The sequence below is a fragment of the Bufo gargarizans genome, chromosome 2, assembly GCF_014858855.1.
Source record: "Bufo gargarizans isolate SCDJY-AF-19 chromosome 2, ASM1485885v1, whole genome shotgun sequence".
Lineage (NCBI taxonomy): Eukaryota > Metazoa > Chordata > Amphibia > Anura > Bufonidae > Bufo > Bufo gargarizans.
This window is the reverse complement of record NC_058081.1, coordinates 52,158,580-52,172,926: the sequence shown is the minus strand read 5'-3', so window position 1 is coordinate 52,172,926 and position 14,347 is coordinate 52,158,580. Positions and strand designations below refer to the sequence as shown.

Genomic DNA, 14,347 nt, shown 5'->3' with positions numbered 1-14,347 from the left:
TTTTTGTGGTATTACATAATTTTATTCCATAACACAGTTGCAGCATTTGATTAGATCATTGAGTGAATCAGTGAAGTAGATACGAGGAACTCTTGTTTATTCATTTCTCCTCCTTGCTAATTAGCATCCAGCTGTAAATTGGCTCAAATCCTTTCCTCTGCAATGGTTCCTCCAGGCAACCCTGTGGGTAAGAAATAATAAAAATGATAATATAGCACCTATAAGATGAGCCTGACATCCCTTAGTTTATCCACAGCAAGTGTAAAGTCATGGCCTATTACATAGGTCCGTGGTAGTAAAAGGGATAATTGTAAAAAGGGACAAAACTGAATCAAATGAGAGAAGAAAATTAGAAGAAGAGCTGCAATATTTTTATTATTTTTTTTTGTGATTTTTTTTTTATGTTCAGGTAGAAAATCAGAAACCAGTTTCATGTTCTGCATCCAAGAGTGATGTTTTTATGGGAGATATGCCTTAAACGGCCCTCCTAGTTCAAGAAAAAGATTTCACGTTAACTGGGTAATGAAAGAAACACTTACATGGGATCCTTCTTTTCATTTTTTTTCCACTGCAGATCTGCCAATTTCCGAGCTCCTCTTCTGACATTTAAGACTACTTGATTCATTCTGTGTATTTGGTAGCTCAAGACACTTCCTGCTGGGCATGGATTGGCCAGCACTGCTCATGTGAACAGTGCTGGCCAATCCAAGAGCAGGACTGGTCAAGTAGGGCGTGTCTTGGACGACCGATGCACAATATGCATCAGGTAGTCTGCGGAGCAGTGTGACCATCTTGGATTGAAGAAGAGGAGCAATTGATGGATCTGCAACTAAGATGATGAAAAGAAGGGCACCATGTAAGTGTTCTGTTCATCCCCAGTTAATGTGATATTTTGTTTGGTTTGTTTTTTTTAACCGGAGAGTTTCTTCAAATGCCATGTTCTCATATGTTTTGTCAAAATCAAAACACAGATCTACTTTTTGTCTTTTTGGAAATCCATTCATAACATCTACCTACTGGAGACCCTTGCTTGTTAACCACCACAGAGATCCAAGCTTATCCACTGTTCAAATGTATGCTACCACATCTTACTTAGCTCCCAATTCCCTTGCATTAGGATCCAACACAGCACTCTGTGGTCCCCTCCGATCATTACTATGAAAAGCACCAGACAAGCCACTGTGCGTCCATATACAATAAATGGCCCCTTCGTTGCGATATTAGGGGTTATTCTGGAGGTCAGATTTCCACTGATCAAACATGGATGGCCCATGCTAAAGATCCTGAAGAACTGTTTTATTGGAAACAGAATATTTCTTAGAATATCTCTAAACATCTTACCAAGCTCTGATGCCGTTGGGGTCCCGCGCAACTCGTTTAGCGCACTCAATGTCATCATAAATGTTATCATTCAGGAGACCTAAGAAAATATATTTTAATGTGAAAACTGTTGATACATACGATAGTAACTTGAATTATAAGAAAATGGGGTAAGGCCGATAATGGTAGAATATTTATTCAGCACAAAAGTCTATCATAACTATTTGACTTGTTTAAGGGTGGGTTCACATTAGCGTTAGGAATTCCGTTATGGCTTTCAGTTATAATGAAAAATAACGGAATGCCCAAACAGAATGCAAAACGGAAGCCTTTAAAAGGCATTCAGTTTGCTTTCCGTCCTAATAGAAGTCTATGGGAAAGCATAACAGATCCGTCTGGGTGCCATTATGCAGACGGAAAACAAAGTCCTGTCGACAGGACTTTGTTTTCCCTCTTGCATAACCGGACCCAGAATGATCCGTTTTGATTCCCATAGACTTCTATTAGGACAGAAAGCATATGGAATGCCTTTTAAAAGCTTCCATTTTGCATTCCCTCATAATACAAGTCTATGGGCAGAAGAACGGATCCATCCTTCCGTCTTATGGATTCTGTTATAACCATGTTATAACGGAAAGCCATGATGGAATCCCTAACGCTAGTGTGAACCCACCCTTAAGGAGTTTTTAAAATATTGATGACCTATCCTCAGGACAGGTAATTAATACCAGATCGGTGGGGGTCCAACCCCTGGGAACCCCATTCGATCAGCTGTTTGAGCTCCATTGATCGCTGTGGACTCTTCCTAGGCCAGTGGCGTAATGTTCAAGTGAATGGGCCTAAGCTGTGCTTGGTGAGCTCTGAAGAGATCGCAGCACTCCTTCGAGCCTGCATCTCTTTCAAATAGCTGATGGGTGGGGGGGGGGGGGGGGGGGAGTGAGACCTCAGTATTATTGTACTCCTGGAAAACCCCTTTAAGGACACAGACAATTTTGCACTTAATTTTTTTATTTTGGGGTTGCAATATTTTCTTTAGATATTAAATCGAAGTGTTTAATATCAGCTTTTAAGCAGGGGGCAAAAGTTGCAAGTGTCGTAGTATGGTGTAGTTGCGCCGAAATGTGCGACGTTTTGTCCCTCACTTTTTGACATGAAAAGGGGGTGTTGCAAGGGTGGGGAGGGGGCTTTACCAGAAGGGCATGCACATCTGTCTTTATTCACGCTAATTTTCTGGTGTAAATAAGGATAGAAACCTACGGCAACTAAGAGGCTGCCATAGATTTAAGTGTGTCACATGGCCAGCCAGAGAATGCGGAAAATTCATGAGAGGCCTCCGCCTCAACATCAATTTGTCGCATCTACCGGCATCAAAGAGGGAATCAAGACCGGTGCTTAAAAAGCTGGTCTTGATAAATGTCCCTCATAATTTTTATGTTCTGTACTTTATGTACCATGTGCAATTTATTGCACGTATTTCATGCTGGCTGTATTTCTACACAGCTAATATCACACTGAGCGTGAACACTACATTTGATTTATACATCTTCAAACGCCCTTGAGGTATGTGTCTTATACAGTGTCGGGTGGTAATAATTCAATTAAGAATTATTAATTATGGTCATAAAAAGAATTAACCATAAAAAATAAAATTTATAAAATTTGTCATAAATTCTTAAAATCATGACCTGGTGAATTGTAGACAACCTAATTGATACAATTCACATCTGAGTCCGACTATTTCCTCAGATAAATAAGTTCTTTTTGACGTGAGATGACGTTAATGATAAAACTGTAGTCCTACATTATACAATAATACACAGGTATTATAAAAATATGCAGATTTATTGGTTACAAGATTATAAACATATATAAGTAAATAAAACACAATGATAAATGCAAATGAATATATATAGCGTTAATATAAAGCATTACAAGCTTAACAATACATGTGAGTGGAAATAACTTGTCACATTATAACCAAGCCCTTATTAGGTTAGGATATCAAATATAAACATAAGTTATATACATTACTTCTGTTCAGAGAAAACCTCATGATATCAGGATGGGCATGTCTAATCCTAGACATCAATATAGAATGCTAAATACATTCCACCCCCCTCTAACCAACTACACATCACATGACTTCAGGCATAGGCAAATCCAATCAAGGATATAACTTAGAAGAAATAATTGTATCCTCCCACCCCATCCTGGACTATTTTCACACATATAACTTTGGTAAGACTATTAAGACAAATAACAGGGATCTAGGATCTTTGCTAGATCATATCTTAAATGGGAAGGACTTGAAACAAGTCTTTTCTGTGGGAAGCCATCATTTAGCTTGGAGAAGAATGTTCTATATATATATATATATAAGCAAATCATTTTATACTTTGCTAGATTATGAGTCTTGATTCTTCTGCAGGTAGAATGAAGTCTCACAATATCCTAAGAGTACATCTCAATATGGAGATGATCAATTAATTTATTTATTTATTCGCCAATCTAGATGGTATAATTTCACCCACACTATCAAACTAGTCTTAATAAAATGAAATATAATTTTCTGTGTCTCTTACCAAGTCCTAGTAGAAATCTCACTTCTGCTCCTAGGAAAGCTGGGTGGTCCATCATAGCGCATGTAACCATGGCTTTCATCCTGATAGACACCTCTAGAGAGCTCAACTTGTCTCCTTCTCCTCCTTTTCTTGTGTGTGTTCTCGTCTCCCCTTGTGTATGGTTTATGATCACAAACTTATCAGTTAGACACACCTTCCTAGTTTGGAACTTTCCAATCACTGTCGGATGGGTGTGACTATTGATAAGAAATATGACATCATAACCTTACCCAGAATGCACTTTTGCTACTGTTGTAATGTCACCTACTGATACCTAGGTGGCACTGCTGTGTAAGCTATTTGCATCATAGTATAAAGGGTTAACTTATGTAAGTCTGAATAAAATGTATTCTATACATTTTGACCTTAAAAGCTTTAATTCAAAGCTATAGGGATTAATTCTGACACTTGTAGCAATTAGAGACAGACCTCTAGGCGTCTCTCTGAATGTTTCTCACACTGTTGATTTGTGAATCTTAAATAACTTCAATGGCTTTGTTTTCTCAGAGATATCAGTACCTCCTCTTGTCACACCAAAAGATGTGATTCATGGTTACAAAACACACATCTTCACAGACACTCTTTTAGAGATGAATATTCTCCTAATGAGAAATATATATAATATACTGGATACATGTCTTCATAACATATAACAATATAATATAAAGTTATATATATATATATATATATATATATATATAGATACAAAAATTGGACTGCACTCCAAGTAATTCGTGAAGAAAATCTGTGTTTATTCACCCATCTTGTGGCAAAGCGACGTTTCGGCTCCAACTGAGCCTTTCTCAAGAAAGGCTCAGTTGGAGCCGAAACGTCACTTTGCCACAAGATGGGTGAATAAACACAGATTTTCTTCACGAATTACTTGGAGTGCAGTCCAATTTTTGTATCTTCATTACTGGGTAAGCACCTGCTGCCGTCTTTGGATTTGCACCCATATATCTGTAGGGTGGTGCTAAGGACTAAGGCTCATTAAATGAATACATGAATATTATATATTTTGCTTCATTAATAAATGCCTAATTGTATAGGTAATTATCACCAGCTGCATAGAGCTTATCTTTATCTCCCGTCATAAATTTGAAAGTAGACAAGGAGGCCTCTTCTCAGACTGGTACATTTATGAGAAGAATAACACTGAAGAGTAGAAACCTTTGTGCGACCTTACCGTGGACTACTCAAGATATACAAAATTGTAACTATAGTCGAGCATGGCTCTTAAAGGTAATGAACATCCATCTTGACTAAAATAATTGGATATCAATGCATTTACCTATGAAAAGGCACAACAACAGATGAGCGTAGTTCTTAAAAATTTGATTCGCCTGCTGAATTTGACAAAAAAATATTTGCTTTGGTACTTATCACTTCATCACAAAGTACATTTCTTTGTAAGTTGTGGGTGCAATGATGGGGAAAAGTGATTGCACACCCCCTTGGCATTGAAGCTCCCAGATGCAGCGTTCATTGCTGATCACGGCATCTGAGATAAATACTAAGGCCTTTCAAGGGTTAATAATTAAAAGAAAAATTTAATTGTACTTACCTTATACATTTGAGCGCGAAGAGGCCGCCACGGCCAACTTGCTTGAAGATCCAGCGCTAAATCTTGCGCAATGCGTGATGTCGTCATCACGCATGATGGCATGGTGACGTCCTATGTCACCGCGCGGGATCTTCAAGCAATGTCTCTTTGCCATCAAATGGATGAGGTGAGTATGATTTTTTTTATTTTTACTGCCATTTCAGGGAAAATTTGATTGGTTGCCATTTCAGGGAAGAGTTAATTGGTTACCACGAAGCACGAGAAAATTCTGCTTCATGGCAGATCGAATTTTCCCTGAAATTCGTATTGAAGTCCACTTTGGATACTTCAGTTCGCTCAACAGTAATATCTAACATTTCCAAAGACTTTTATTGACCAGACGTATACCAGAAGAGTGTCCTGGTGTCATATGTATGGTGACATAGTTGAAACACTCTGATGGTGGTGTGAACCCTGCCTGAAAAAATACTTACTAGGAAAAATAATTTTTTTTTAGGTCGAGTTAAATTTCCTACAAATAGGACAGGAAAAACAATTAGGTATTTTTTCCCTCATTCAAATCTATATGTACTGCGGTATATGCATTGCTTCTAGAGAAAAATATCTCTGTCCATACGTGGTGCATCTCTGCTGTGTAGAAGAGCTCTTACTCGCTAGACGACCAGTCACTTGTGCAGTCATCTTGATAACTAGGAAATAATGGGCTAATGGCCACTTCCCCCGGTGAAAACGGCTTATTGGCTTGGACTACTGCTTTAGATAACCCCTATTAGGATAAACTCAAGTTTCCCATATGTGACTATACGTACTCTGGCAGCTCATGTGGCAAGCGTTGACTGCCCCTGGTGTCTTTCCATCATTGCACCAAAATTTGCTGTTGATCTGAAATATTCCATAGTCACTGCTTTGCCAATACCTGGTTATAGCTGCGGTGTTGTACTTGCTTTCATAGTAGGCCAGACATATCCCTGTGATGTGAAATGAACAGGTTAATATTTCTCATAAACCATATCTACTGCCCACAATCCGAACAGTCTGAGGTTAGTCATCATGGGCGCTGAAAATTTTAATTGACCTTGTAAAATAGAACACACATGGTAGACAAGAGAGTCCGTGCCATAGAGACAAGTCCATGTGTCTGCTATAGAGAGGAGCTACTCATTGGTCTTGTTCCCCAGGATCAGAGAAGCTGGACAACCCATTATGTCAACATCTTAGGTGGTCTAGGGTAGTGAATGGGGTTAATGTCTGCATTCTAGCTGGCCCAAAGTTTGTATTATATAACCAACCAAAAGGAGTGAGACAAGTCTAATGCAAATAAAACTAGTAATACTTAGAATAGTCCAAAAATCACATAATTTATTAGAAAATCACAAGAGGACACATGATCAGCACTGGTCACACAAAAACAATTGACACAGGTTACAATACATATTAAAAACCAAGGGGACCGATGGTGAACTGCCGGTACATATATATATATATATAAATAAAGTGCATGTGCATAAACATTTCCGATTGGTCATCGATTAAGGGATATGTAATAGCCACAAACTATAGCTCATAAACTACCAAAAATTACCTACATGCATTATTTATCAGCTTTTGCCACAAGGTGAGCATGATAATACACGCCACATTTGTCATAGCTGAAGTAGTAGGATAAATAGAGTTATAACCAGCACATAAGAAGAAAGATACTGACCACTCGATTCAAATATACCGTGCAGCAACACCACCGGTCCACTCCCCAGCGCACGTTTCGCGTACAGCTTTTTCAAGGGGTACCCTTGTTAATTGTGTCGATGTCCCAATATTTATGGACCTGACTGTACATTATTGTTTACCCTTCCACTGTGATTCCATGATGTCCACTGTGATCATGTGGCTAGCTGTGGACTCTTCTGCTGAATTCCCGACTGGATGTCCTCCTGTGTCATATTGTTCAACTGCATGTACATTTTGAAGCTGAACATGAAGACAAAGAAGCAAATCTGGTCAGGTTTTCAACAGAAGCGCCTGCAGCCAGACAAGCGGTCACATGATTAATGAGCATTGTAGAATCATTGGCGTGATGGAAGGGTAAGTACTGATGAAAGTCTCCTCCTTTGGTGCATTAGCTGACAGAGAGAATGTAAGTAAAGCTTAGAGAACCCTTTTAACTTTCTCATTGCTCCTATTTCACCAGTGACATAGTCATTCTCCACATCACTGCCCTAGACCACTAGGGATGTTACCCATCACTGTAGTAAAAATGAAGCACAAAATTAGGAGCAGTGCTCCAATAACCAGACAATGCCACTTCACAGTCAATGCAGTTCCGGTGGCTGGTTCCATGCCAGGAGTCAGATGCCTCCTGATTTGAAATTGATGAACAATCCTAAGGATGGGCAATCAATAAGTTGGTCTTGAAAACCCTATTTAAGTAAAATTGGGTCTTTTAACATAGGGCTAACAGAAAAAATAAAATAAAAATATTACTGTATTTTTGGGTATGTTAGCAGAAAGGGGGTCTCATTTTATAAAGGGTCCCTTAGGGCTTTGCCAAGTACATAGACCCCTATGTTGATTAATTAATTTGGTCATTTGCTGAGATTAGTTGTGTCTCTCTTAATGAATGGGGCTACAAAAAATGGTAGTGGTGTAAATGTGTACATCGTTTTTAAAAAGGAACCTGTCATCAGCTTCATGTTGTCCTCACCACTGGCAGCATGAAGTAGTGACAGGCTCCCTCATTACAAAGGAATATATTTTACTCTGAAACACTACGGTATTTCAGAGAAAACATAGTGGGAACAGGGAGAAGTGTCTGCTGGATGGTCCCTCTCCCCTGTAGGCAGAGACCTGAGCTGGGTGGGAAGAAGAAGCTGGAGAGGAGCCGCCCAGTGGACCCTTCTCCACATACTTGGCTCTTTTTAACAAAGCAGCATTTCAGTAATAAAATGTAGTTCTTTGTAATGTGGGAGCCTGTTAGTATTTCATGCTGCCCATGGTTAGAAAGTATATGCAATATGGAGGAGTCTCCAAGATCTACTGATGTGCTACCCTGCTGTGAGGGCTATAGGTAGGTCGAGACATGTCAGATATCATCATCATGGTGGGGATCTGTCGGAGAGTGACATTAGTATGTCTGCTCTGTTCTGGTTAGTTGCAGACAACCTCATCAACGATAACCTTTTGTGACATGTTTGGCATTGATAGAACGTGAACCTTGAGCTGCTGCGGATGCCCGTAGTGTTCAGAACAACTCACAGAATATTACATTGTATTATTCCTGTTTGATTAGGGTATACATACAGTTTGCAGCGCTGATGCCTCTAAATTTAGAAAGTCCAGTTTCCTGGAAGAGTCTATATAACTCGCACTTGGTATAGATTTTTGCTTCTGAGCTGAGATAGAAGCACAGAAAGAAACCAAGGCAAAGGAGGACCTTCATTTTGGTTATCAGGTAAGGCAGGATCCAGCAGGTTTCTGTATAATAAAAGAAAGGAACCAATTAAATGAATGATTTCAACATGCTCAATCCGATTATTTTATTCTTTAGGCAAGGGGGGGGGGGATCATTACAGAAAGGACTTATATGGGCAGAGAAACATGGATCAACGGAGACCCGTGTCACAGTATCGTATCAGCAGATATGTTAATTGATTTAGAGTAAATTAAATTGATTTAACCTGGAATATAACTATTATAGCACTATTCCCTATAAACAAGAATAAGAGCTCATTCTCACTTGAATGGGTCCACAATCCGGGAGGTGCAGTGTGGAATGGAGGCTCGGATCGGAAGCTCTACGGAGTGCTTCCGTGGGTTTTCTGTCCGTGCCTCAAAAAAGTAGGGCATGCAGGTTTCTCATCTGTGGCAGGGGATGCGGCAGGTTGTTCTGGAACGGGGCTGCCTGCCGGATTCTACAGTTCACCACAGGATCCCCATTGACTATATTGGGGCCTGCTAGTTTCACATCTACAGTAAAGCTTCCTGTCAGGCGGTTTCTGCAGAGGTACAGCCAGCCACAGATCACCAGGCACGGCCTAGCCGGATACTGCTGTTCACCGCCAGAGGCCATTGACTATAATGGGATCAGGCGGTGATCTGGCCGGTTTCCAAGTGCTGCGTTTTGGCCGGTGCACAGGTTTCAGGCATTGCACAACTCTATCAGGCTATGCCGAATAAAGTTAACTCCAGCAGGCCGTACCTCTGATGGATAACTTTACCCCATATGTGAAAGTATCTCCTGATATTACCATTACCAGAGTTATCCAGGATTGGAAATCTCCACGTCTGTCAATAAGCTGTGTCTGGCATTGCCGCTGACTAACTTGCATAATAGGACTGATAGGACTGTACTACAACACCAGATACAGTTCATTAAGATTCTGTTTTATGATGAAAAGCAGATGCCTTCTCTAAATATGATATGTACTCTACTGAGAAAGTTGTCATACTAAGGACTCTTTCACACCTGCGTTATTGTCTTCCGGCATAGAGTTCCATCGTCGGGGCTCTATGCCGGAAGAATCCTGATCAGTTTTATCCTAATGCATTCTGAATGGAGTGAAATCCGTTCAGGATGCATCAGGATGTCTTCAGTTCCGGAACGGAACGTTTTTTTGGCCGGAGAAAATACCGCAGCATGCTGCGCTTTTTGCTCCGGCCAAAAATCCTGAAGACTTGCCACAAGGCCGGATCCGGAATTAATGTCCATTGAAAGGCATTGATCCGGATCCGGCCTTAAGCTAAACGTTGTTTCGGCGCATTGCCGGATCCGACATTTAGCTTTTTCTGAATGGTTACCATGGCTGCCGGGACGCTAAAGTCCTGGCAGCTAGGTAAAGTGTAGCGGGGGAGCAGCATACTTACCATCCGTGCGGCTCCCGGGGCGCTCCAGAGTGACGTCAGGGCGCACCACGCGCATGGATGACGTGATCGCATGGGGTGCTCTGACGTCATTCTGGAGCGCCCCGGGAGCCGCACGGACTGTAAGTATACCGCTCCCCGCTCCCCACTACTACTATGGCAACCAGGACTTTAATAGCGTCCTGGCTGCCATAGTAACACTGAACGCATTTTGAAGACGGATCCGTCTTCAAATGCTTTCAGTTCACTTGCGTTTTTCCGGATCCGGCGTGTAATTCCGGCAAGTGGAGTACACGCCGGATCCGGACAACGCAAGTGTGAAAGAGCCCTTAGTATGATAAGGAAGCATTTTGTCATGGGCATCAATGATCGAGAATAGCGCCCGTTACCAGTTCTGTATATGCATCAGCCACTGCTCATGTAATCAAATATAATTCTAGTAGTAACCATCTGTCCTGAATTTGGCCTAAAATTGGATTAACCTTTGATTTTTGGTTTGTGGTGGGACTTGGTTATAAAATCTTAACATAGTAGAAAAATACCCATGTCCATGATGGTGAATTATTCAAACCTTCCCTTCAGATTAGGGGTCTCGTTATTAGCCAGTTATGCTGGCTTCAATCACACTGCCATATGCGGGACAAAATGCAACTTGTTCCAAAGCCATCGATATTGCATCTTCTAAGAGGAAACCTATCGCCTGCTGCTTAATAATACGGAGCTTTAAGGATAGATTACATGATAATTGCGGTCGTGTCGGTCGTTATGGATGCTGCAATACCAAATATGTGAAGAAGATTTTATTTTTGTAATTTTTCCATTGAAAAGACACATTGCAGACAGGATACACTGCAGGCAGCTCTGGGGGCTTCAGACTACAGTGCAGAGACATCGTCATCCCACAATGTCATTTGAAGGAGACAAAGGGAATCCTTTTCCTTTGTATACTGCTTAGATGCCTCGTTCACTATTGACTGTGGCATCTAAGGAGCTAAGCAGCCTGAATCTGCCCTTCTGCTGGTCGGGGCTCTCATGTGAGCGCTAAGCCCCTGCTCTCTGCTACACGGGAGGCGTGTGCAGCGCTTACACTAGACCACTGTAAATTAAGTGATGGTTCAGCCTTAGGACTCTTAGTTTCCTATTTTTCTAATCTATTTTGATTTTCTGATTCTTTTTTTTATTCTCTATCCTAAACATGATTATGATGGTGGGCATCTTTCCTGAACTGATGTTAAAGGGGTTGTCTCCCTTCATCAAATAGCATTAATCATGTAGAGAAAGTTAATACAAGGCATTTACTAATGTATTGTGATTGTCCATGTTGCTTCCTTTGCTGGCTGGATTAATTTTTCCATGAAATTATACACTGCTCGTTTCCATGGTTACGACCACCCTGTAATCCATCAGCGGTGGTCGTGCTTGCACACTATAGGAAAAAGTGGCAGCCTGTTTGGTGGCCGGGACCATGGGGGCGCACATAGGCTGGTGCTTTTTACTATAATGTGCAAGCACGACCACCACTGATGGTATGCAGGGTGGTCGTAACCATGGAAACGAGCAGTGTATAATGTGATGGAAAAAGGAATCCAGCCAGCAAAGAAGGCAATATGGACAATCACAATACATTAGTAAGTGCCTTGTATTACCTTTCTCTACATTATAATGCCATTTGCTGAAGTGAGACGGCCCCTTTAGCAGCATTTAGAAACATGCTTTACAGCAGCCACATGGTCCATAGACACAGTGGACAGGAGAGGACCATATTGACTATACGTCTCTATGGGAGACTTTTCTAGGCATGCTCTGGGACCTAGGCAGAGGTCAGGAGGGAGCAGATAAGTGATCGATCTATCTATATACATGGCATTGTAATCCTGCCTGTCATGATAAGGAGATGACTGCAGAAAGTGATCTTGTATAGAAATTACATCTATTATTTGTTGCTCATCTGCCAGTGCAAAAACTGCACAATTTTAGGATTTTTTTTAAAAATATATATAGTGACATGGAAAATTGCTAATAATGTCACTAAAAATGATTTCTAAATATATTTATCATAAAAACCTGACTTTCTGATGACACGTTCCTGTTAAGCTCTCCATAGACACTGATCAACCATTAATGCTATGTGTTGATGCGTCTTTGGATTACATTCTAGGGGTCACTACGAGGTACTAAGCGAAAGGAAGGCAAGAATCAGTAATACTTACTCTCCAACTAGGCTTTTCTCCTGAATACACGGAGGGACGTGAGCTCTACTTATATGCATTTGGAAGGAGATGTTATCTTACAGGTAAGGGGACAATATTTGCTCCCCAGAGGCTGCCAAGTATTATCACATGTCTGTGTTTGAGCTTTTTCCCAGGATTATGAATATTCAGAATATACTAGATCGTATGATCCCATCTTATTTCCAATGGTTTCTAAACCCAACCGAACCTGAAAACAACATGTATTGAAGGGCTGAATAGATCTTATTGTGCTTTGTGTGAAGTCACAAGGACCAAATCGTTTAGTGATAATTAAAAGATATAATCAGGTAAAATGTAGCGACAGGCACTCAACCTTTAGCACCATTCAGTAAAGTTGTGAAATTTGAGGCTCTTTAAAAAAACTTAGAATGAAAAAAACTATATTCACAATCCATAAAACACATAAAACAATCTGTAACCTGCACATAAAATTGTAATGTATATAAAATATTTCACATAAAATAGCACATATAGTAAATGAACAAGTCCAGGGATATCTGTAATCCTGTGCAGTCCTAGACTAATCTCTCACATAGGTAGCCCCCGCTCAGATGTCAACGGTGAGGCTCCCATATGAGCAGATGCTGGTCCACAGTGTGGCCTCCCAGTATTTGGCTAATGGTGGCTTTCTAGGTTGCACATACAATAGAGATGTGATGCCATATTCCCTGGGGTATAGACGCTCCTCAGGGATTTTTCCTTTTTTAATCAATTTGCCAAATTTTCTAACATTCTGTTTTCACTTTGTCATTATGGGGTACTGAGTGCAGATTGATGGGGTACTTGATTTATTTAAATTTATTTAAGCGCAAGGCCGCGACATAGCAAAATGTGAAAAAGTGAAAAGATCACTTTAAGATTCAAACTTAGGCTTTTTAAGGTGTTCCTTAAAGGGATGGCTGCTTTTCACAATCCACTTTAATTGGAGATTGACACAAACGTATTTTTAAAAACTGTCGAAAAGCAGACATACCCTTTAAATTTATATCTTTTCCCCCGTCATGGGCCAGATCTCACCATTTATAGTAGGTGGCGCTGCATTTTCTTCCAGTAACTGATAGGCTGCACCTGATAGTCTTCATTGATGGAGTGATGAGATGTGTGACGATTGTTGCCTGTGACCCATCCACCTGCTGAGGACTGAGAATAGTTGCAACTGCTGTGACCCTGATGGACCCCCAATGAGACCAGGCATCTATTGCTTGCAGTACCCAATTTCACAACTAAACATAGATAATAAAGAAACAAGAATTTTGCATGAAAAACCTTTCTATACTACATTGTAGTTTTTTATCTATGTGTAGTGTCCCACTAGGTAAAGGTGGGCACTACACAAGGGTTAATATGTCTATTGCATTAATGTGATGTTTTATGTGCATTTCCCTGTGTTATCTGGGTATCAGGCCTGTTAGGGTGTAGGTCAGCCTCCCAGACGTTAGGGGGAGCTAGAGAGCCCTGAGAATATATAGGTAGGCCCAGACAGGGAAGAGTCAGTCCAGTCCAGGTGGCTAGTAGTGTAGTCTAGTCAGCCCGAAGCTCCTGAGGCTAAGCTTAGCTCTGTAGAGTCACCCCAGAAGAAGAATCTACCTCCTGGGAGAAACCTGCAGCTTCCCTCACAACAGGAACAGTACAACCAGCTCAGAGAAGTAAGCTGAAGGGCAGAGGTACTATAAGATAGAAGCAAGGGTCAATACTGGAGGAAGATTTATTACCAAAGTTTAAAGCCAGCATTT

General features: G+C 40.7%; 1 protein-coding gene across 1 annotated transcript; it reads right to left on the bottom strand.

Moving 5' to 3' along the window:
* On the bottom strand, window positions 1–12,655 carry LOC122927245 (lysozyme C-1-like). Its single transcript, XM_044278916.1, has 5 exons — window positions 12,573–12,655; window positions 8,803–8,976; window positions 6,315–6,473; window positions 1,342–1,420; window positions 1–181 (listed from the first exon to the last, which is right to left on the bottom strand). The coding sequence occupies exons 2-5, from the start codon at window positions 8,939–8,941 to the stop codon at window positions 121–123; spliced, it is 438 nt and encodes a 145-aa protein (XP_044134851.1). The 5' UTR covers window positions 8,942–8,976; window positions 12,573–12,655; the 3' UTR covers window positions 1–120.
* Window positions 12,656–14,347: the final 1,692 nt, after the last annotated feature.

What these genes read in the sequence shown, in the direction of transcription:
- LOC122927245 (XM_044278916.1), bottom strand. Translation starts at nt 8,941, where the DNA reads ATGAAGGTCCTCCTTTGCCTTGGTTTCTTTCTGTGCTTCTATCTCAGC. An exon ending in AGGCATCAGCGCTGCAAACT is followed by an intron (nt 6,474 to 8,802) that starts GTATGTATACCC and finishes TTCACATCACAG; the next exon opens with GGATATGTCTGGCCTACTAT. An exon ending in TTGCCACATGAGCTGCCAGA is followed by an intron (nt 1,421 to 6,314) that starts GTACGTATAGTC and finishes ATATTTTCTTAG; the next exon opens with GTCTCCTGAATGATAACATT.